The sequence below is a fragment of the Peromyscus californicus genome, unplaced genomic scaffold (assembly GCF_007827085.1).
Source record: "Peromyscus californicus insignis strain IS unplaced genomic scaffold, ASM782708v3 Scaffold_17__1_contigs__length_78620276, whole genome shotgun sequence".
Classification (NCBI taxonomy): domain Eukaryota; kingdom Metazoa; phylum Chordata; class Mammalia; order Rodentia; family Cricetidae; genus Peromyscus; species Peromyscus californicus.
This window is the reverse complement of record NW_026294469.1, coordinates 54254181-54279104: the sequence shown is the minus strand read 5'-3', so window position 1 is coordinate 54279104 and position 24924 is coordinate 54254181. Positions and strand designations below refer to the sequence as shown.

The 24924-nt window shown below is 46.0% G+C and overlaps 1 protein-coding gene across 1 annotated transcript in view; it reads right to left on the bottom strand.

Moving 5' to 3' along the window:
- The window catches only part of LOC128112910 (O-acyltransferase like protein-like), a 53204-nt gene extending 31974 nt beyond the window's left edge, over positions 1–21230 (bottom strand). The window contains exons 1-5 of the mRNA XM_052742353.1: positions 20541–21230; positions 10288–10427; positions 8505–8583; positions 2547–2688; positions 546–769 (exon numbers count right to left, since the gene is read on the bottom strand). Coding sequence (XP_052598313.1) covers positions 546–769; positions 2547–2688; positions 8505–8583; positions 10288–10427; positions 20541–20688 — 733 coding nt within the window. The 5' untranslated portion in view covers positions 20689–21230. The remainder of the gene's footprint in view (positions 1–545; positions 770–2546; positions 2689–8504; positions 8584–10287; positions 10428–20540) is intronic.
- Between the last annotated feature and the right edge of the window lie 3694 nt (positions 21231–24924).

Here is a 24924-nt window from a genome sequence, read left to right as displayed (position 1 = left end):
TGCCTCTGCCTCTTGAATTTTAGCATTAAAGGAGTATGCCACCATGACCCTTGAAACTAACATTCTTCATTATTCACCAAAGCATAACGTCGAGGGCCCAATCAAATCATCATTTTGTTACATTGTGGTTGAGTCATCTATTTCGGACTCAGATACATTGATTAGCTTTGCTTGCACATTCACCCCTGGCAGTTGTACATGAATTTACATAAATCTATAGAACTAAAAATAGCCTTGATCATAGAATCTGTTCCCAGGGGCATAACTACAGTGAGCCCCTTAACTCTCAACTGACCCAGGCTTTGGTCAGCACAAAAACACACTGGATAATTGTACCCGACATAATTCATCATTGTTAGTGACTTCGCCTTGCCTTAGCACCCTGATGGTAAACAAAGACTGAATTGTAAACAGTGGAGATCCAGCCTCTGCTGACATTTAGGGGCTGCTGGGCACTCACTAGAATCCAAACCGGAGGAATCATTTTCCAACCACACACTTCTCTAGGTCATTTCTCTGGGGTGGCCCTAGTTTAAAATGCTTACTTTTTCCTCTGCTCAGGGGTCCTGGTGGGGAGAGATGAACTTGGCAATTGGTCTGTGGGCTCCTGCTTCTTTGCCCATCGCTCTCCACATTTCTCAAAGGCAGATTCTCACAGCCTGCCGAAGTCCCGTGTGCCGGTGATGGCCTGAGGTCCAAGCCCCATTTCCTGGCCACCATGTAAACAGTCCCCACCACAGGAAGGACAAGGCCTAGCAAGGTGATGAACCTGCAGAAAGAAGACACCTGGCCAGGCCTTCACATAACACCAAAGATGCCAAGAAAACAACACCATGCAAGACAAAATCACCAACTGGACATGGAGGCACTCCTGTAACCCCAGCATATAAGAGGCTGAGTCGGGAGGCTCCTGAGTTCAAGGCTAGCTAATATACAAAGAAACATGCTGTCTCCAAAAGAAAAACACAACAAGAAAAACACATAAAAACTGACATAGGAATACTTAACAACTTAAGAAAAGGAGCTGAAGAAAGTTCAAGAGATAAGAATGCACATTGTTCTTGCAAAGAACCAGGTTCCATTTTCCCAGCACCCACAATGGGGGCTCTCAATCTCCTGTAACTCCAGTTCAGGTGATCTAATGTCCGCTCCTTCCATGACACCTACACACATATGGTCCACATAATCTCACACAGGCATACACATACACATAAATTTTTTTTAAAAAAATACATCTTTTAAAAATTCTAAGAATAAAAGTAATGGGGGAAAATCACAACAGAAAAGATGAATAAATTTCACTCACTCTCAGCTTAGAAAATTATCATAAGGATCACTTTTCAGCATTTGGGCTCAAGTGGAGTGAAAATTATTATAAACAGACAAAACAAAACCAAAACACTGAGAAAAACATTTGTAGCAGTGTATCTCGGGGTAAATAGCCCAAATAAAGAGGATGAACTTGAAAAAAAAACACCAAAAAAAAAAAAAAAAGAAAAGCTCAACACACACACACACACACACACACACACACACACACACACACACACACACACACACACAGAGACAGAGAAGAGGGTGGAAATTTTACAAAAGAAAAATACAAGTAACAATCTCAGGGGAAAAGAAACCTTCCTCACCAGTTTTTAAAAAAGACATGACTTAAACATCTATATTCACAAGGATGGCTTTGATCCTGGTGAGGAGCTAATGTAGCATGTATGGACATCCCTGCTAAGGCACTATAAACAAACGGTTCAGTTGTCAAGACCTAGAATTATACTTCTTTTCAATGTGTGCCAAGAAATGATCAAAATGCAGAAAGGTAAAGGGCACTTTGGTGCAACAGTCAGGGGAGAGGCCAGGCTTCCAAGCAGAGAAAGGGGTTTTCAGGAGCGACTGCAGATGGATGCATTTGCTGGTGGTCCTGGACCCCACTGAAGTTGGGGCCTGGTCTGTCTTCCCTGGAGTGCTTTCATTTTCCTTGTTTAACGGTGATCTCCCTGTATTTTAGTCAACACAGGATGCTGTAACAAAATGCTATGGGCTGGGAGCTTATGAACAATAGAACATGATGATGATGATGATGATGATGATGATGATGATGATGATGATTGAAGCTGGGAGTCCCCAAATCAAGTCACCAGCAGTAGACTTTGGGTTTCTAGTTGACTTTGCATGGTAGAAGGAAGGGGTGAGGTACCTCCCCGGGTTCCTTTTAAGAGGACATTAATCTCACTTGTAAGGGGTGAGGTACCTCCCTGGGTACCTTTTAAGAGGACACTAATCTCATCTGTAAGGGTGGTGCATCAGGGCCTAGTTACCTACTCAAGGCCCCACCTGACTCCATCACATTCGGGTTTAAGTTTCAATGCAGGAATACTGGGGTGGACACCAAACTCAGATCACTGAACTTTGAAGCCAGACAACATTGGCCAGTCATCATTCAGTGAATTAAATTCAACACTAAATGCAGTTGGCGAGAGAGGTTGATGAGAGGACACTGACATCACCCCCAGCTGGGCACCTCTGATGCCCATACTTACAGACACACGGAGGCAAACGTGTCCAGCCGAAACACCCCAGCAGCGCATCTGGCCACACTTTCACAAGATGAGGAGGAAGAGTTTCTCGTAAACAGGGAGAGGGAAGGTGCCAAAAATGAAGTATTTCTGAACCTTAGCATATCTGCCAAGAGAGGAGAGGCTGCCATGTTACTGCATTAGACCTTTCCGAGTGTATTCCTCTCATTGAAACACAAAGCTGGCATTTTAACGTGCATTGGCTTTCCAAGGCTGACGGTATTTTTAAGTTGCGTCTATACCGAACATGTACAGACTTTTCATCATTATTCTTTAAACGATACAGTATGACTATAAAATAACTATGTGCATAGCCTTTCATCGGGTGTTATAAATAAGCTAGAGATGGTTAATGGTGCCCAGGAGGATTGCGTATGTTCTATGCAAACACTATGAAATTTTATATAAAGGCTTGAGCATCTGTGGATTTCAGTCTCCTGGGGGTCTTAGAACCAATCCACCATGAATACCAAAAACTAAATTTATCTGCTTTATGAATAGTGGGAGGGAAAATAAGAAACAAAGACCCCAAAAGGGGGAAGAGACATGTGCCAGGGATTGAAAGTGAACACTGTTCTTCCAGAGGACCAGAGGCAGTTCCCAGCAATCACATCAGACAGTCCACAACATCCTCTAAGTCCGGTTCTAGGGAATCTCACACCCTCATTTGGCCTCCACAGGCACCTGTGCACACACACACACACACACACACACACACACACACACACACACACCTTAAAAAAATAAATGCTTAAAACATAAAAAGATGCTGAAAGCCACGTGTCTTCGTTAGGGTTTCTATTGCTGTGACAAACGCCAGAACCAAAATACAAGTTGGGGAGGAAAGGGTTTATTTATTCGGCTTACACTTCAGCACTGCTGCTCATCACTGCAGGAAGTCAGGACAGGAACCCCAACAGGGCAGGATCCTGGAGGCAGGAGCTGACGCAGAGGCCATGAAAGGATGCTGCTGACTGGCTTGCTTCCCATGGCTTGCTCAGCCTGCTTTCTTATAGAACCCAGGACCACCAGCCCAGGGATGGCACTGTCCATGATGGGCCCTCCCCCATCGATCACTAATTGAGAAAACGCCTTACAGCTGGATCTCACGGAGGCATTTCCTCAGCTGAGGCTCCTTCCTCACTGATGACTCTAGCTTGTGTCAAATTGACACAGAAAACCAGCCAGCACACCACAGAACTACTAGGCATTTGACCCAAGCAGAAACGGGCCAGACTCTTCTGAACTTTCAGTCCATTGATCTCTCACATCCCTTCTGGCCCACAGCCCTGGGAATGCTAAATCTAAGAAGGGGCTGGGACAGACTCCAGTCTGCTTGTGAGCAAGTCTCTCCAAGAGAGACAAAAATATGCAATAAAAGGTGGAACAAAACAACGGGAGACAGCCACTCTGGGATGGGCACCGTTCAAAGCCGAAGCTCAGAAACACCGGCTTAGGACAGGGCTGATGAATCCTTGGAAGACTCGGTACGTAACGCTCTTACTAGTGAGATTAGTGTTCTGTCTCAAATGTTAGTGAGACTGACCCAGAGTGTGAAGGGACAACTATTGGCCCTCTCCCTAGAGGCTTCGGAACTGGAAGTCTGGGAGTGATCTGGAATCTAGACTCTTGCAGCTCCCCAGGGCCACACTCAGAATTGGGACCCGGGCAAACGTTGAAGACACACGGTTTCAAATAGTGGTAATACCCGTTATTGACAGCCACAAACACGACAGCTTACTGAGTGCCTACAAGACATGAGGCATGGTTCCATCACTATTTGTAACTTTTACCAACCGACGACAAGTGTCCACCTTAACTAACACATGGGAGAATTTGCCTCGGATACGTTCATCACATTGAACATACTAGTTAAGAATACAGTTTCAGGAGGCTGGAGAGGTGGCCGTGAGGGAGCATGATGTTCTTCCAGGGGACCCAAGGTTCGATTCCCAGCAGCAGCAGCAGCAGCAGCAAAAAAAAAAAAAAAAAAAAGAAAAGAAAAAAGAGAAAAAGCTGCTGATGGCATTGTCATAGCAACCAGTGACTGGAAAGGTCTGAGGATGACGATGAAACTGACCGCTCAGAACAAACAGACCCAGATAAGGTTGTACCTTCTACCTCTGCCCCACCATCAAAGCTCACAGGAAGCCATGGAAACAGAAAGGACCAGAAAACAGGAAGCACATTGGAAATAACGCTCTTGATGAGGTTGTCAATAGTTCCCTGCAGATGCCTCACCAGTTTTTAGTCAAAGAACTTTCAGGAACTATGAAGAAGATCCTGGGATAGATAGGCTGGAGAGACGGCTCAGCGGTTACGAGCACCGACTGCTCTTCCAGAGGTCCTGAGTGCAATTCCCGGCAACCACATGGTGGCTCACAAACCATCTGTAATAAGGTCTGATGCCTTCTTCCGGCCTGCGAGTATATATGCAGAGCACTGGTACATAAAATATAAATAAATTAAATTAAAAAAGAAGAAGATCCTGGGGGCTGCAGTGTGTGTGGCTGCCACTCTCATGACATGATAGTGACATCAGCAGTGGCGCAGTGGCGCAGTGGAATGCTTCAGTAATTAAGAAGCAACAAGAGACAATGTTTCAATAAAAGATTACTGGACAAAAAAAAAAATTTCCTCTTGAATCCTAGATGACTCCAGTTTCTCAGTCAGTGCTGGGAGAGGCGAGGGGAAACTAGCCTTGGCCGAGCCACACAGGTCAGCTTGATTCTTTTAACAGGTGAGGCTGTTCGAAACCAGCCAACCGTCAAAGAGGGTAATGATGGGAAAGCCTGGTGAGCCTTGAAGCCAGGCAGTTCAGATCTCAAACAGTGTGAGCATCATAAAATGTCAGCACATTTCTGAAGGACAGACTTAGAGTGAGCCCCTGAGAATGGAAACGTGTAGCTCCAAATTGTTGATGGCAGATCAAATTTGCTGGCCCTGGTGTTAAACAGAGCATGGTGTGTTTGCAAGCCCAGGAGGTACTGTGTATCTACAACCCAAAGAGACATGGTGTGTCTCCAAGCCAAGGAGGCAAGGTCTATCTGTAAGCAAATGAGCATCGAGAACTCCCAGCTCAGGGAGACGCCTATGCTAGACTCTCCTAGGTGGTTCCAGAAGCGATTAACCTCATCAACACATGGTTTCAGATGTCTGCTCTCCAGAACTGTGAGAAAATAAAATTTTTCTGAAGTCATCTGAAGCACCACAGTCTGGTGATAAGAGCCTTGAGAAATGAATACAATAAGAGATTTGCACTGAATTTTCTATCTTTTTTTTTTTTTTTAATCTAGCTTTAGTCTGGACTCTGTCTACCCTGGGATGACATCATTTCCTTCTCAGGAAGCCATGCACATTCATTCCTTTTCTCATTACCATAACCAAACATCTGGCAATAAGTAACTGAAGGCAGAAAGGAGTGATTTTGGCTCATGGCTTGATACAGTCCCTCACAGCTGTGACAGAGGGAGCGTGAGGCTGCTTGCTCACATCTCTGTGGGCCCGGAAAAAGAGAATGCAGGCACTCATCTTACTTCCTCCCTTCCCCTCTATTATTCAGTCTACACCCCGAGCCACACATTGGACCAAAGACACACATTCAGGATGAGTCCTCCTATGACCTCTAGACACACCCTCCCAGACACTCGGAGGTGACAATGGAAGTTAACTGTCACATCACGCACCGTCTCTTAGTTGAAATGCTCTAACATCCCATGGAAACCACTGTGCAGCAGGTCCTCCAGCCTCTGGCTGCTGGTCGTCCGTCCCTCCTACCTATCCAGGGTTTCTCTCCCGGTCTCTCTCTGTCTTTCGATATCTCTCTTTCTCTCACCGTGCCTCTCTGTCTCTGTCTGTCTCTCTGTCTCTGTCTGTCTGTCTATCTCTCTCTCTCTCTCTCTGTCTCTCTCTCTCTCTCTCCATCCCCCCCGCCCCCCAGCAATGCTTTGATCATTCTGCCTTGGCCTGTCTGCCCCGGCTGCTCCTCTTCTGCTCCAGCAAGCAGCACCTGTGCCAACAGCAGCCACCTGGCATTCCTGAACTGCTTGCCCCCACATCTGGAGGGGAGAACTAGCAATTCCCTCAAAAGGCTCTAAGAAATAACTGACAAATCCTTTCCAGATGGGGAAATGTTCCCCAGGGCAAAGAAGCTCTGATCTCAAGCCCTGTCTGTGCCAAAGCTGGAGAGAGGTTCTGCTGTCCAATTCTAATTTCCCCAGCACCGCCCGCCCCACGTCAGCTCGGCTCACCCTAGCCTGGGCCAGTTCTTCTGGTTTCTCTGAGAGCGCCTTCTTCATGTCTCTCCGAGAATGAGTGTCTCAAAATATCTTTTTTATCATCGTTTCATCCCATTTAGTCAGCTCTGGCTAGCCAGCTTAGCATTAGCCAGAAAAACTGGAGTGACTGATAAATCACCTAAGCCAGGCAAATAGTTACACTTGGGGCCTCGATTACTCATTTGAAATGCTAATATCATAGTAGCTACACCTGTCTTTGTTTTTAGGCTATGCATCACTTCTCCATCAAGAACCCAAATGTGACTTTGATTTATAACGTTTTTTGGTTTTTTTTTTGGTTTTTTTTTTTTTTGGTTTTTCGAGACAGGGTTTCTCTGTGTAGCTTTGCGCCTTTCCTGGAACTCGCTTTGGAGACCAGGCTGGCCTTGAACTCACAAAGATCCGCCTGCCTCTGCCTCCCGAGTGCTGGGATTAAAGGCGTGTGCCACCACCGTCCGGCTTTATAACATTTTTTATTTGATTTGTAGTACTGGGGCTAGAACCCAGGGTTTCACAGCTGCTGAGCAAGGGCTAGGCCTCTGAGATAGGTCACCAGCTCTTCTTTTTGATACAAATATATCTTGCTCTGTAGCCCAGGCTGATCTCAGATTCATGACACTCCGCCCTTATCTTCTGGAGTGATGGGGTTGCAGACATATGACCACAGGCCTGGTTTTTTGTTTGTTTGTTTGTTTGTTTAGTTGGTTGGTTGGTTGGTTGGTTGGTCGGTCGGTCTTGTTTGTCTTTAAACAGCACATGAAACACCAGGCTAGATAGATAATGCGCCCAAAGCTGTGAGTGTTGTTATAAACTTAGAGGACAAGTTAAAGTCACTAAGAATAGCTGTGCTACCAACACTTTGAAGGAGAACTTAGTCATGAGCTGTTAGCTCTTTTATAAATGACCAAAATTAATATCAATCACTAGTGATAAAAACAAATTTTAGGCTTTAAAGCGCTTGCTTGGACAATTTTGAAAGACTTATAAAAGATCAAACTAGTTTCCATGGGCTAAAATGTCTTCCTCTGCATGGCCAAATGTCAGACATGATTGTGAGGTAGGATGTTAGGAGCCTCTGAACTTCAGAGGCTGTCAGTCCCCTGCTACAGAGACCGGAGACTGATGCTCGGGGGAGATTAAATGATTTGCTCGGGGTCACACAGCTGGGAAGTGACAACCAGGCCCAAAGGCTGGGCTCTCAGAGCAAATCCACTGCAACCTATTGGCCTCACCCAATCCAAGTTCCAAATGGTTTCCTGACCCAACAGTTGGCAGCCACATGGGCAGAGCAGAGAAGTCACAGTATGGAAACCAGACACCGCCCACTCCTGTCTCCAGGCCTAATGAGGCAGCTGTGGGGAGACCATTTCGCTTTCCGTCTTTATTACATCAAGATCCAGCAGTTATCTATCGGCTATTGTCTTTCTCTTCCTCCCCCGGGCCTCTCCACCACCAGCCCACCACCTCCGTTCCCAACTTTCCTCCCCTCCGTTATTCCTCGTTAGGCTGACTGACCAAGATGAAGAGCCGGTGTGGTCCTGGAGGTCCTGGAGGTCCTGAAGGCGCCGCCTTTGTTGTCTCTAAGCCACTGGAATTTTCAAACTTCATGCTAAGACAGCAGTTTGTGTTTTTTTTCCATACTTACCCAGCTGAGACATCACGGTCACATCCTCTTCACCGCAAGAGTCAGGGACACACACACCCACACTATAGTCTGCTCCATCCTGGGAAACACAATGCCACAATGCCCTTTAATGTTAGTGCTTACAGTATACACACATGCCTGTGTGTGTGTGTGTGTGTGTGTGTGTGTGTGTGTGTGTGTGTGTGTGTGACCTACTCTGATAGCAAAACCATTCATCTGAAAATGACCCTTAAACAGTCATCCAGACCTTCAGTGGGGCAAATGAGGCCCAGGAACCACACCCCTGTCTCCATGGCTAACTGCTGGAAGGCTCGTAGAGCACCAGGGACAAGGAGCCCGTTTCCTTCCACTTCAGACTGTGCTTTCCAGCCAGACAGCAATGTCATTTTATTTCAGCTGTGTGTGACACATGTCAAATCAATTTTGTATTTAATAAAAGGTTGCGTGATGCCTAGGTTTCTATCTGAGCAAAGGATTGATATGCTTTAAAGGTAAGTCAAACCAATTGTAATCAGTGAGCTATTTAAAAAGAATTTTTTTTAAAGGACACTAAGTTGGGAGAGGGTGGGGATGGGAGGTGGATCTGAGAAGAGTTGGGGGATTGAAATATGTTGTTTTAATATATGAATGTATGAATTATGAAATTCTCAAAAATACTAAAATTTTATATTATTTTAAAAAGATAGAGTGAGCCCGAAAATGTTAGTCAGCTGGGTTAGTGGGTATTCAAAAACTACAGCTCATCTGCTTGGATCACTCAAATTCACATTCAGAGCTCCATTTCTGGGGCCAGGGCTACAGGTAACTGGACTCCAGGTGCTGCTCCAGAAATTGATGCATTCAGGGGTTCAAGCTCAGTCACTAGGTTCTGACCCTCTTGGTTTGATCCACACTCCACCGAGCAATGGCTGCTTCCTTGGTAGAAAGGATATAAAGTTGAAATTTGCAGGGTTAGGTGGGGTAAGAATTCTGAAAGCTGAAATATGGCAGAGATCCCCCCACAGGACCCCAATGGAGTAAACTGAGATGGGCAGAGAGACCTACCAATAAGCCCAAAGATGGAAGATTGCTCTTCAAATTACTGGCCACCTTTGACCTTGGATCCTCCACTTAAAGGTCAGCCAGGAGGTCTCTTCCAGTGTGGAGGGAGGAATATCTGGACAAGCCTACGTGGTTTTTGACAAGGGCGTCCTATGTCACTCATTCCAAAGAGGTTGAATATATTAAACCAACTATTAAAATAATGTTTCAGCTGGGCATGGGGGTGGATGCCTAAAATCTCAACACCTGAGAGAGAGAGCCCAGAGCAGCATTTCTCAATCTGTGGGTTGCAACCCTTTGGTGGGGCGCAGGGCAGGGAGGGCGCCCTTTCACAGGGGTCTCATATCATATACCCCGCGTATCAGATATTTACATTATGATTTATAACAGTAGCAAAATGACAGCTATGAAGAAGCAATGAAAATAATTTTATGGTGTGTGTATGTGTGGAGGGGAGAATCCACAACATGAGGAACTGTTTTAATGTGTCACAGCATTAGGAAGGTTGACAAACCACAGGCCTAGAGGATCAAGAGTTCACAGTTCAAAGTAGGGCTAGGTTGCAAGTTCCCGGTCAACCTTTTCTACATAGAGAGATCTTGTCTCAAAGAAGCAGAGGATCACCGCTTCTGATGAGGCCTCTTAGTGTCTTTTTGTGGTTTCAGTTAGGAAAAGCAATTGATGGAGTCACATTCTGATATGTATCTTACATGCTGAGAGCACACGGGTCCCCTCCACTCACCTGCAGCAGATGAAGCTTGCAGTACTGGCCTCGGAATCTTCCCTCGGGGCCCCGGGTGGAAAGGCACTCGCTGTAGGATCCCAACCTGTCCAGGTTGCCACTAAGAACGTTGCTTCCAAGCTTCCCCACCGAGTCATACACTGCATTCCAAAGCAGAAGTGTGCAAAATTAGTGTCCTTATGCCACTTGGAAATGAATTATGAGGACTTGAGTTTGAATCCCCAGAGCCCATGTGAAAAGCTTAGCTGGGAGCCTGTACCTGTAACTATGTGTGTGGGTTTCAGCAGAAGCCAGAAGGAGGCTTCTGATCCCCTGAAACTGGAGTTACAGGCAGTTGTGAGGAATTCTGGTTTTCTGAAAGACCAGCAAGTGTTCTTAACCTCTGATCCATCTCACCCGCCCCTTCTCATTGCTCATAATAATCTTAATTTCAGCTCTGTCTGGACACACGGGGGTAGATTTCTTTAACATATCTTGTTCAGTGTTCTGTGAGCCTCATCCCCCTTTCATCCTGGAGAAAGCATGGCTGTTTCTTGTTCAATAGTCTTTCCTTCCCTTTGTTGAATTTCTATGTCTGGTTCCTATTATCATCTGAGCATAGTCATTTTAATCCCCGTCTCTTTGCTTTTCTTTCTTTTTTCCTTTTCTTTATTTTATGTGCATTGGTGTTTTGCCTGCATGTATATCTGTGTGAGGGCATCAGATCCCCTGGAACTGGAGTTACAGACAGTTGTGAGCCGCCATGTGGGTGCTGGGAATTGAACCTGGGTCCTCTGGAAGAGCAGCCAGTGCTCTTAGCTGCTGAGCCATCTCTCCAGGCCCCTTCTTTTTTTTTTTTTTTCATTTTCCATATATTCATCTTTTCTTGTTCTATTTTGAGAGGCCTATTGAATTGAGCTAGCTCACCAAATTTTCTTCACCTCTATCCATCTCAATATTTACTCTATGGACTATGGATCAGCTGCAGTATTTTCACTCTCTTTAATATCCAACAGTTCTCAACTTTACATACACATGCATATGCGTAACTTCGTATTACCAGTATTCTTTCATCACTCCGATCATGTTTATCTGCTTATTTTATTCCTCGTCAGCCCATCGGCTCCAGTGATTTAGTTCATGTAGCACACAGATTTGTTTCGTTCACTTTCACTCCTCCCTGTGTTTGCCCCAGGGAGTTCTGTGCTGTGGCCTTTGCACACTCCTTCCCTTTGTTGAGGACAGTGAGGGATGTGTGCAGCCCAGGCCCCAGCTGGACCCTCCCCTCAGGATTTTAAGGACTGTAAAGACAGAAGATTGTAACTGTCCTCGAAGGAATGAAACACCAAGTCCACGTCTGTGGCGTTGGAGAGGTGGCTCCACAGCTCAGAGCACCGGGGTCCAGAGGACCCGCCTTCAACTCCCTGCACCCACATGACAGCTTGTGATTGTCTGTAACTCTAGTTCCAGAGCATTCGAAGTCCTCTTCTGGTCTCCTCCTGCACTGCGTGCATGGGGTGCAGAGACATGCAGGCCAAACACCCATACACATATAATCAGTTTTTAAAATTTAAATTAAAAAAAAAAAAACTTCTGACATGTGGTCCCATCTCTAAAATATTAGGAGACGCTTGTGCCCCTCCCTTCAGCTACCAGACAACTGAGACAGTGGACGGTGAGAAATCAGAGTTTTCCCAGGGAGCTCAGGCTAGGAGAAGGAAAAGGCTGAGCTGAGCAACAGCCACCGGGAGCTCGTCTCCTGGAAAGAGATTTCGCACAGCTGGGAGCTCGTTAGACCACCTTGCTGGGGGGTCTACAGCAGGGAAACCGTGAGCAGGACCATTTGACCCAGACCCTGAGCTGTGCACACCGTTTACCTCCCATTTAAATCTAAACTTTGTATGAGGACCCTGAAGATGGGCTGCGGGGGCAGAGGGAGAGCAGACCACTGGACCACTTGGCTCCTCTTCCCAGAGTGGCTACACTGAGTACTTTGCTTCTCACTATGACTTATCTGTTCCTTGAGACCAAGCTTTGTCCCATTCTAAGTTACTCCGCATTGTGTAAAATGGTGTTTTCCCAGGATGTGCCTTGCCCCGAGAGACTCCATTTTGCAAGCAGCTTTTGACTTCATTTTGAAGACGGAGGGTGATTGTACTCCTGGGTGGATAAGTGAACACATGCACACACAGAGAGACACACATGCACATATGCACACGCAGGTATACACACACACACACACACACACACACACACACACACACACACACACTCCACCGGACTCCAGGCACAGCATGCAGAATCCAGGGGCTTCTCACAATGCTGACATCAGTGTCTTAAATGTGGCTTGCCTACCTTCCTTCCTTCCTTTCTTCCTTCCTTCCTTCCTTCCTTCCTTCCTTCCTTCCTTCCTTCCTTTTATCCTTCCCTTTAAACAAAACAAGGTTTCAATAAGGCCTTCTTACAGGCTAGGCAAGCATATGTCCTAGCCCCTTTTCTTTGTCTTTATTCTAGCTCCAGATGGTTTTTTTTTTAATTACACTCTATTCATTTATTTGTGGGAAGGGGGTAAGGCATGAGGAGGTCAATGGAGGTCAACGGTGATGCTTGGACAAGAATATTTCCCAGGTGATACTAATATGCATCCTTGTGTGACTTCCCTGGCCACTAAGATTCCTCTTGGACTCCTGAGCAGGGCTTCAAGGGGCCCTTCATGCCCTGACTTGCCCTCTGGCCTCATCCTGCCAGCCACAGTCAGAACATTCCCTCTGCTCCAGTCTAGAGGTGCCCTGGGCTAACACTTGTCGACCTTCCGGCTTGGGTAGTGCTTCCTCCCAGTCCGCTGGAAATAACCGAGTCATCCTTCAAGTCTGGACTAGAAAGCTCTCTCTCCCAGGAAACAATGCAGACTCTTGCTCAGTGTGTCACACTGAAAGATATGTCACTGTGTCCTGTCTGTCTCCCATGAAGGTGAAATTGGGCCCTGTGTTAGCCAGTGTACGTCTTAGAGAAAGCGCTTTGTGGATGTTGGCCCAATTGGACCAAACTTTGACAAGGTTAGTCCAAATGCCCAAATCCAGCTCCAAAAGATTATTCGGAGGTTTTCCCTGAATCCCAGAATACCAGATGTGTTCATTACAGCTAGACTAGAGTGGTTTTCAAATTACGTTTCCTATCACAGAATCTCCCAAGCTTTGTGCCCTGAAGTGTAAGGGTCTGGAATTGTAAGAGCAGCAAGGAAGGCAACAGGATGGATAACCCTACTGAGCTTTAAGCCCTTGGGGCAGAGTCTGCAAGGCACATGTCCTGGAGTCCCCGTCGGCTTCCGTTCTTGCTTCCTCTCCTGATCGCTTTGATGGTTTTCCCAGCTAAGCTGCTCCGGTTTTCAAATTGCATTGCGCTCCTTTCTGATCATGGGCTCACACGGACAAACTGCCCATCTCTGGCCTCCACCCTACTGAGATGCCGTCGAGAACCTAAGTGACACCAGGACATAGGCACGGGCCAGATCAACATGCTGTCACAGGGAGGGAGGAATGGATCAGGACGAAGGGCACAATGCTGCACATCACCACACTTGTTCTGAGTTTTCATGTCCAAATGACTAAAAGCAACATGTTCAAATCAGCTGTGCTAACTGGCAGATGCTTCCTTCTCCTGCAGTGGTGATGACATGTGGATATTAAAATGCAGTTTCTGGGTTTGTTTTCTCACAGTTCTGGGATCAAGCCCAGGGCCTGGTACAAGTGAGGATGCACCCTACTACTGAGCTATTTTTGACAAGGTTTCTCTCAATGGCCTAAGGATCTCATCCTCCTGCCTCCGTTCCCTAACTACCTGGGATTATAGACACATGCCTCTATCCCCAAAGTGTGGGGAATTGCAGCGTGCATCACCATGCTCACCTGGGATGTGGATATCTTTCGGGATAGAGCACACTATCCCACCACAGTATGGATGCTTTGTTATTAATTTATGAAGAACTTTTGGTTGTTGCGGGGGACGGGGGGCAGGGGGCTGGGAACTGAACCCAAAGACTTTCATGAGCTGAATAAGCATTCTGCCACCAAGCCAAACCTTCAGTTCTGCATGGATGTTTGATAGCCACAGAACCTAGAACTTTCTATGGGATCTACTACATCACCCTCTTTCTAGTAAGAGATTTTATTGGTTTCTGTGGTGTTGGTCCTGAGCAAAAACAAACAAACAAAAACCTTTCCAATAGACAGCTGGGTCGGTAAAATGGGCACGATCCAAACTCTGAACAGTCAAATAGATTGGCTGGACCATACCTCTACTGGTAGAGTTCTTGCCTAGCAGATGGAAGGCCCTAGCTTCAAGCCCCAGCACCACACACACACACACACACACACACACACACACACACACACACGCAAACAAACAACACAACAACAAAAATGCCCATGCTGTGGTAGACCTCAGCAGGCTTCTTTACAAAGTCCTAGCTCAGATTGGTGCCGCCCTTCGTAATGTCTACTATGGACTGCCTCCTCCGACAAGGGTCCCCTGGGGGGGCTGGGTGTCGAGGAAAGAGTTGAGGCATACAGACAAGATAAAACAGAAAATGAATGATAAAGCCAAAGAGACAACAGAATCCAAATGGGAAGCTGGGCATCCTGTCATAGTGCGGGCTAAGAAACTTGAGGCAGGGCCCAGGGATGTGCAGGGTTACGAAATGTTTTAGAGGTAAAGTGCTGTTTTGGAAAGCTGTGAAGATGAGATGATCAGAAGCCAGACAAGAAAAGTACTGCAGATTGCTTGAGAACTTCTGCCTAAGCCTCCCACCCCCCCAACTCTGTCTGGAGAAACAGCAGGGAGGCCAGGTCAGAAGTCTGGGGGTGTTCACGTGGTATAGCTTCCACTCAAGGCCTCGGCTGTGGACAGCATCAAGAATGGGCAAGCTTGGACTTTGAGAAATGGCTGCAAGCAGCACCACTGTATTTTAGGCCCGGGCCCCTCACTAGAGATATGTGGGCTTCTGTTCTTCCACACCAGATGATAAACACATGATTTAATTCGGCAGAGTGTGTTTGGGAGGTCGGAGCAGTCGGTATTAGCATCTGTCTTCCTGTTCCATAGCTATCTTAACAGTCCCCACACCCAGAGTAGCTTAAAGCTTAGAAATCCATCCTCTGCTCCTGGAGCCTAGAAGTCTGAAGCAAGGACAGGGCAGCTCATTTCAGAGGCTCTGGGGAGTCCATTCCAGGCATCTGCTAGCTGCTGATTGCTGGCACCCCTGCCATTACATAGTGTTTTTTTCTGTGTGTGTCTGTGTCCGGACTCTCTCTCTTTTAAGGACAATGATCACTGTATCAGGACCTACTCGAACCTCACGGTTTGACTGTTACATTATTTGACTATATTTACAACACAGACACTATTTCCAAGTAGAGTCACATGCATAAAAATTAAAAGTCAAGGTGTAAGCAGGGGTATTTTTGTGTGTGCGTGCATGTTCACGTGTGTGCAGGTGCACAGGTGTGTGAATGCATTTGCATGTGGGGAAAGGCCAGAGGCCAACCTTGATTGTCCTTGGGCACTGTCCACCTTGTTTGAGACAAGGTCTCTCATTAACCTGGAACTTGACAAATAGACTGGACTAGCCGGGCAGAAAGCCCCAGTCAGGGATCTCTCTCTTGGCCTCCCCAGCAATGGGGTTATAAGCATGGACTACTAAACATAGGTCCTTCAAGGAAAGCATTTTATTAACTAAGCTATCTTCCCAGACTATAAACATATTTTTGTGAAGACACAATTCAATCTACATCTTTCAAGAAGGTATATTATCATTATACTGATACAAAGGACATGTAGCATAGGGCTGGAGAAATGGCTCAGAGGTTAAGAGCACTGACTGCTCTTCCAAAGGTCCTGAGTTCAATTCCCAGAAACCACACGGTGGCTCGCAACATCTGTAATGAGATCTGGTGTCTTCTTCTGGCCTGCAGTCATACATGCTGTATACATAATAAATAAATAAATCTAAAAAAAAAGGACATGTGGCACATGATTAGTTTGCAAGGGCTGCCATAACAAATGCCACATGATACCTTCACCAGCAGGCATACTTTTCCTCATAGTTCTGCAAATTGGTACATCAGGGATGGCAATGTGGGCAGAGCTGGTTTCTTCTGAGGCTAATCTCCTTGGTTCAAATGGGCCCAGATATACAGCACATATCTTCACACAGTCTTTCTCCCAAGCAGGCCTGTGTCCTAACCTGGCATTGGACTAGGGCTCTGTTTATCTCATTTTAGCTTCATTGTCTCCTTAAAGACGCCTCTCCCCATCTCCACACACAATGACACATTGTGATGTTGTGGGTAGGACTTCAATATATGAATTTAAAGAAACACAATTCAATCTGTAACACCACAGGTTACAAACAAAAATGAAATCCATAATACCCCTGAGTATAAACCCTGAATGTAGACAACTAGTTCTCACAGACTACTTAAATGAGTTTCTCGTTATCTCTTGTAGCCATGCCATATGGTTTCTGCTCACCAACAGGTGTAATCCCAGCACGAATATGGGTGGTTATTTTGTTTGCCTTAATAAGTAATACGAAGTTGAAACAGAATGTGTGACAAAACTGCATTCATTTGCTTGCGACTTGAGCAACTTGTGTACTGAATCCAGTAACAGATTGATCACCGAAGAGTATTTCACATTTTTTTTTTTGTTTGTTTGTTCGGTATTGAAAAGTAAACAAGTCCCGAGCTGCAGGAACTGCTCAGTCCCTCTCTAACCCGCTGACTCTGCCTCCCCAGGTGATGTACCTGACTGTGAAGGAGAAGCCAGGTGTGGCAGGGATTGCCACAGTCCAAGCCAATAGCTTCCCAATCACAGATTAGAGTAGGCTGGGTGTGTAGCCCAGTGGTAAAGCGCTTGCCTACATGTGCGAGGCTGCTAAAAGAAAAAGAGTATGCCCTTTAATCCATCCTTCCCACTCAGTCTCTCTAAATCACCACCTTTTCTTTTCTAGACTAGCCAAGCATCTCCACACAGATATCACGGGTCTTCTTCCCATAGCATCTCCTCAGGCCATGGCGTGTTATCCAGCCCCACACAGCCCAAGCCCATTACCATCTTTGTGCTTTGGGTTGGAGAAGGTGTTTTAAAACATAATTATACAATAAAAGGCATAAAGAATAACAGAAACACCCATGTTCTCACAGTTATCTACTTGAAACAAATAACCAGGGCCAATTATTTGAAATCTAGTGTGGCCCCAGCTGTACCGCATCCTCCCCACCACCGCCATGCCACCCCAGACTACAGGTGGATGCTCTCATTCTCATACCTTCCTTAACATTTGCGCTGCATGCATTTAAGCAGCAGACAGCCTTAATTGCCTTAATTGGTTTAAATTTAGGCACTTTATTCCCTCTTGATGCCATTTCTCTGGCTGGATCAGTATCGATAGATGTACCTCCCATTCCTTTTTGTGGGGCTGCATTTTGTCTTGGTCTTTTCTTGTTTCTTTTCTGGTTGCCTATTTTAGGCAATGATCAAAGGTAAGGATTTGGTAATTTGAAAGCCTCCTCCTGGAGGACTGTCTTTCATGGCATCAGAAGGCACCCTGTAAGCTTCCAAAGGAAGCAAATAACCATCAGTCTTACCCAGCTACGATGGCTGTGAACCACAGTATCAGCCAGCATGGCATGATAACCCTCGGGATGCAGTTGTGGCATGTATATCTTTGCAGTAACCAACAGCTCTCTAATTGGACTTAATACCTGCTCAAAAAGAGGAAAACCATACCTAGTACTGGAAACTCAGCCAGCTCCTCAGGGCCAGTGACGTCATGGATCTTGGAGGAGAACCTAGAACCACCACTTTACTAAATCAACAGAGTACATACTAAATATTTGTCTTTATACCCACAGATAAGTGTAGTCTTCACCCTCATCAAGGAACTTCTCTTTGCAATAGAAGGAAAGCATTAAACACACACACACACACACACACACACACACACACACACACACACACACAATCAAAATGCAAAGTTGTGGAGCCCAGACCCAACAGTTACATCTACAACACAACTCCCAAAGCTAAAGCTCAGGGATTATTGTGGAAGTGGGGCGGGAAGATTGTAATAGCCAGAGGGTCGGGGAGTTTGCTATGAGATTGTGCCTCCTAGTAATGTCAGAAGCTGCACACATAAAGTCTCGCCAGCAGGACTGCCTAAAGATGAGATGAACAGGGATGATGCCAATAGACACACTAGAGTGGTCTGAACCCTACACAAAGAACTGCAGGCAACAAAGGAATGTGGGGCAGGACAAACAGTTTTCCCCAGGGCTAAGCACACCAACTGGTTATCCAATGCCAAACAGTCAGCCCTCCAAACATATGTATAAGTAACATCACACAGACTGAGAAGGTTGTATTTATGTGTTTAGGAAGATATATGTGGACAGAGACAGGGAAGGAAGGGCTTTGGAATCAGATGACACAGGGTTCAAACCCTACTTCTACAACTTCTTTCACACAAACCCTTTGCATCTCTGTGACTCTATTTCCTCCTCCACAAACTAGACAGCAATAGCTCTCCCCTCCCATAAAGGGGACCAAAAGGGACAATTCCTATACAAGTTTCTAAAGGGTATCTACTACTTATGTCAAAGTGCTTACTCTCCACTCTTCTGGTTTCTCCTTCCATATGTCCACCAGAAGAATCCTGATGAGAACCAAGGTGAACAGCACATTCTGTGCTCAAAAATCTCAGACAGATGTCAAAGCAACTGTGTAACTACAGACAGACAAATTTATCCATTGCAGTACACTGGCAGTCATCTGCCCATTCATATTGGGGTGTGGTGATTTCATGTGTATGCAGGTGTACGTGTGTACTTAAATATGGAGACCAAAGGTCTACCTTAGAGTGGTCCCTCCAGAGTCATCCATCTGGATTTGGGGAACAGATCTCTCACTGGCCTAGGACTCACTGATGGGTAGACTGGCCATCCACTGAACCTCAAGAATCTACCTGTTTCTGCCCCTGCCGCCTAGGAATTACAAGTGTGGCCCCTACACCCACCTTTCTTGTGTGGGTGCTGGGAATCGAACTTTGGTCTAGCTGCAGAGTAAACTACCTTAGAACTGAGTTATCTCCCTAGCCTGAGAAATCTCGATTTTAATGAAAATGTTCAATTTCCAGGTGCCTACAGGCAGAACATGGGTAGAGAAACTTGCAAGGCGGACAGTGTGCGTGTGGCTGTGACTGTTTACGACTATCTGCTGCCATCTCAATACCAGAATCTGTGCCTGCTGTCACACCGTCTGGAGCCTCTTGGCCAGTTGCCTGGTGCAGTTGCAACAGCCCTATTACTATCACCAAGTCTGGTTATGAAACACAATCGATTTCAAAATAGCTGTTGAATTAACTGGGTTTATGTTTGGCCACCATTCCATCAAACCCCAGGTTATCTGACCCCGTGGAGAACAGGAGTCGTTTCAAGTGTTATGGCATTTTGACTTATCCAAATGCTCTGTTTTTATCCTCTATTAGGATACAGGTGGTTTTAAACACCGAACAAAGGGGCTGTGTGTTCTAAATGGAAATGGAAATGCCTCTGTTAGCCTAGCTGGCTTTAAAAAAGAGTTTTTGCATTTTTCTTGTTCATGATTTCCATCAGCAACAACAATGAATCTCACTCCGAGTGAAGGTATCCTTGATTTCAGCCGTTGTCGGGCAGAAAGGTACGCATATAATTTTGAGAAACACACACACACACACACACACACACACACACACACACACACACACACAAAACAAAACAAAACAAAAAAAAAACCAAATTGCAACTATCTGAAAGCCAGACAAGGAACACACAAAGAGGTCTCATTGCTCACCGGAGCCCATGCATTTTTCCAACACAAACCTCAGAATCTGCTACTCTCAGCACAGCACAGATGAGCTGGTTTCAGTAAATGAGAAAGCAACTCACTATCAGAAGCAGATCTAATGTCTCAAAAAGGAAATAAACCCAGGCATGTGGTGCAAAGTAAAATGCTATTGATTTCATTAGTAAAGCACACAGTATTTAGGAACAATCTTCTCATTACAATAGCATTTCTAGACTGACTTTACAGCCCTCTGCAGTGACAATTCTTCACCTGCCTCGGGTTTGTCTACTCTTTCCTGCTTGGTGCCTTTTAAAATTGTCATGGGTTAGTCTAGAAAATATGGCGGACTGCTCTTTGCTCGGCTACTGAAAAGGACAGGGAAACCTACTTACTTCTCAGAGCGTATTCTTTGGGCTTCGGTGAATTCAGATCAGAAAGGAATTCATCAGTATCTTGCATGCACTTGAGAGAAATATTTCTTGCAGGAGAAACAAAAGGTAACATGAAGTGCAGGCAAGCTAGCAAAGTGAAGGCCATCATTTCTCAATCTGTCAGGACCGACCTCTTTCTTGGACAAAGAGCCTAATATTTATGAAGCCCTTGTCTGTAATGTGTTGGGGGTAAATGTGACGCCTCTCACTCCTTAACAAGCGAAGAGACAAACCGCATCTCCTCAGCCACCTGCAAAGCGGACAGATAAACCATGGAAACCAGTTTATATACAATTTGTTATTGTCGAGTGAGACAGAGCTGTGGATGTGGTGCCGTTGGCCACCTGGCTTCCTTTAGTTATGCAGATTAACATGTCCAGCTCATGAGAATAAGATTCGGGCTCTCTCTGGCAAGGTGGTCTGGTATATCTCTCTGGGTTTAAAAACAAAACATGTTGATGACGTGAAGTAGCAATATTTGGATTTTGACCAAGAGTGATGATAAATCCAACCTGTAAAATGATTGGCTGGATGTTAAGCAAAGCAGGGCTGCTCTGTGATCATCAAGAAAGGCTATACAACTCTTAATGGATTTACTGGACTCTGAAAGCAGTGTCAGCCTGGGCATGACTCAAGAGCCCACAGGAAGAAGTTCTTGCTCGAGGCAGATGTACACACCCACCCACACATGAAGATTTAGAACACACATCCGGGAAAGGAAGTGATGCTGAGTGTTGATTGGGCTTTAAGAAAACAAAATGTGTGGGTCACAAGGTAAATATTCTCACTCGAGAAAGGCTGTCTTTAAATAGTAGCTGCTGCATCTCCACGTGAAGAGTGACATGTCTGCACACCTATTTACACTGCCTGAGTACATGTGTGGGTAGTCAAGACTCAGTTGCACATCCTGCCACATGTTTAGAACATCCTCTAGCATCCGAGGCTGCTCAGCCAGCCTCAAAAGGATACATGCACGTGTACACAAACATGCACACACTGTCTCCCCTATTCTTCTTTGGATTCCTGTGTTCTCTTGGGCCACCCTATCGGGAAATCCTTCCCACCAGCCTCCTCAGTGGCATACATGCAGGCAAAACACCAATGCACATAAAATAAAATTTTTTTAAAGTATAGTGTTTATGTCTGGACATGGTAGTGCACATTCTTAACATCAGCACTGGGGAGGCAGAGGCAGGTGGATCTGTGAGTTCAAGGCCAGCCTGGCTACATAGTGAAACCCTGTCTGAAAACTTAAAAAAAAAAAAAAATTAAAGATGTGTGTGTGTGTGTGTGTGTGTGTGTGTGTGTGTGTGTGTGTGTGAGAGAGAGAGAGAGAGAGAGAGAGAGAGATCTGTGTATTCACAGCGTGCACACATGTGGAGGTCAGCAGGCAACTTTGGTGGAGTCTGTCTTTTCCTCTCACCTTTATGTGGGTTCCAGGACTCAGGCTCAGGTTGTCAGGCTTCTGTGACGAACATGTTACCCTCTGAGCTACCTCCCAGCTCAGTTTCTATTTATTCTTTAAGTCACTCTTGGCTGCTCTAGGAAACCCTCCTGGGCTCCCTCCCACCAGAATAGCCACTTCCTGTACCACACACTGGCTTTGCACACTCCTTAGTCTGCATGACAAGGTTTACTTTCTAGCTCTGTCTGGTGCTAGCTCAATTTTTTAAATTCTTCTTTTTTTGGGGGGGGGGCATGGTTCTGGGGATTGAACCTAGGGTTTCATACATGTTGGTCAAGCACTCTACTGGTGGGCTCTCATTTTGCTTTTTATATTGAGACATGGGCTTACCAAGTTGCCCTGACTGGTTTGGAACCCACTCTGTAGCCTAAGCAGTCCTTGAATTGCCATCCACCGTCCTCATTCTCCTGATGCAGGCCCATCAGGAGCTAGCTCAGTTCTGCCGTCTGTAAACATCATGTAATCACCGGCCTCCGGTAAGTGTTTGTAGAACGAAGATAGAGTTCAGGACACATGAACTTTTAAACTCTCCTGTCATGAGCCTCACATTACAGTTAGTTTTCCATGCCAACTGGTTTTATTTTTGCCAACCACCTCCCTGGTTTTGGTTTTGTCTTATTTCAAAGTGTATGGAAGGCTGGGGTCACGATAGACTGTTTGCCTTCTATGCCAGAACGAAGTCCTGGATTCAGTACCCAGTCCTGTGCCCGCCCCCACTCCAAAATGTGAAGAAGGAATTGGAAACGACACCAACAAGCAAACAAACGAGGCTTAGCTAACTTGAATAGTTATGAATGGTTAAACAGAAATGTCTCTGAACCTTGGATTTATTCATAAAACAGTTGCTGGTATATACTCATCAAAAATCAGAATGACTGGGGCTGAGGCTGCAGGTGAGTTGGGAGACTGCTTGCCTAGCATACGAGAGGTCCTGGCTGAATCCCCAGCATCACATAAACCAGGCATGGTGGCACACGCCTGGAATCCCAGCCCTGAGGAGATAAAGGAAGGTGGGTCAGATGTTCAAGGCCAGCCTAGCTACACGAGACAGTCTCAACAAACAAGTGAAACCTTACTTTTGGATAATTAATGGTTTAAGGTCCTTCTAATGTTTCTCTCAACTCCTAAAAAAAAAATAAAAATTATCACTAGTCGAGGTTTAAGGGAACTCAGTCATTTCACAAGGATATTTTAGACCCCTGATTTATGCAAGACACCATACTGGGCACAAAAATAGGACAGGAAAATAAATATTGCCTTTCTTTCCTGCCAACAGGCCTTCATCATTTCCTGAGGCGGCAGCCATCAGCTGACCAATGTTCTGAATGCCAAGGTCATTTCCTTCTAAAGCTGGCTATGCCAAATGAAAGGCCACAGGACATCATCATCTGGGGGTGGAATGGGCAAAACAAGGCTCTGTGTTTGCTGACAAAAGTACATGTCAATGTGATGGACGAAGTGTAGCTGGTCCCTACTGCCCTGAGGTGGGGACATGAGAAGAAATGGGACTGTGCAGCAGGAAGCAAGCAGAGCTGTGGAAAAGCTGAGAAGGCCCCTCCAGAGCGTGACAGTCAGTCAGCAAAGAGACAACTAGCATCAGGCAGGGGGGATGCTGCGGAGAAAAAGAACACAGCACAAAGAGGGAGGTTCGTGTAGCAGGTGTGTGGGTGGCTGACCGGCATGCTTCCTTCCTTCCTTCCTTCCTTCCTTCCTTCCTTCCTTCCTTCCTTCCTTCCTTCCTTCCTTCCTTCCTTCCTTCATTCTTCAAAACAAGATCTTGCTAAATGGCCCAGGCTACCCTCGTACTCATGATCTTCCTGTCTCTCCTTCCCGAGCTGTGGGATTTCAGGAGTGCACAACTGTCCACTGGCAGGCTCACAGTTTAGCCAGGAAAACAGAACAAGCTCTCGTAGCAGAGCGCTCTTCTGAGCTAAATAGAAAGATATGGGCCGTTTTCCTGGGAATAACTGCGGGAGAGCATTGCAGAGGAGAGAATGAACAGCCAGCCGTGGGTGGGGTGGGAATGTGAGGATGAGTGTGCAGAGGAGGGGGTGGGGTGGGAGGAAGCAGTGGGGGATGAGGCCCTTCCAAGTGACAGGATGTGGGGGAAGGAGATGGGGATCAATTTCACTTCCAGTTATCCTGAAGAGTCTCTTCTAAAATAGCCAGCATGGGTATATCGCTTGGTGGATGTCTTTCTTATTCAGAGGGCAGCAGAGTTTAAATTTCACTGTCCCACAATGTGCACATCCAAGATGGCTCCACAGATCCCTTTATGAATTTAATTTTACTTTAAAAATACGTGTGTGTCTGTGTCTGTGTGTGACTATGCGCATTCAAGTGCAGGTGCCCATGGGGTCCAGGAGAAGATGCCAGGTCCCCTGGAGCTGGTGTTTATTAAGCCATCCAACATATCTGCTGGGAGCCAAACTCAAGTCCTCTACAAAAGCACACACTCTTAACCATTGAGCCGTCTCTCCAACTCCAGCTCATGGGTCCCTTAGAGGTGACCAGCCTCTGCCTCCAACCAAACAAGAGCAGTCACCCCAGTCACGGCCACCAGTATGGATACATTTAAAATACCCCTGCTTCTACAGGAGAGTCAGAATAGAATGAGGGCCAGGTGAGTGATCTTCTGGCCTCCATAGGAGTAGTCCACAGCTGTCTCCTGCCAAGATCCATACATACAACAGCAGGCTCCCTAACGCAGATCTACTTTGTGGGCTCTTATCAGTCTGACACCATTCCCTCCTATCAGCAGACCTGTGCCTGCCCTGTTCTCTGCCACACACGATATTCTCAGAAATAACTGGTCTGATTAAGCCTCACATGACATGAAGATCAGAGAATAGCTTGGACTAAGCCTACAGTTTCTAGAAC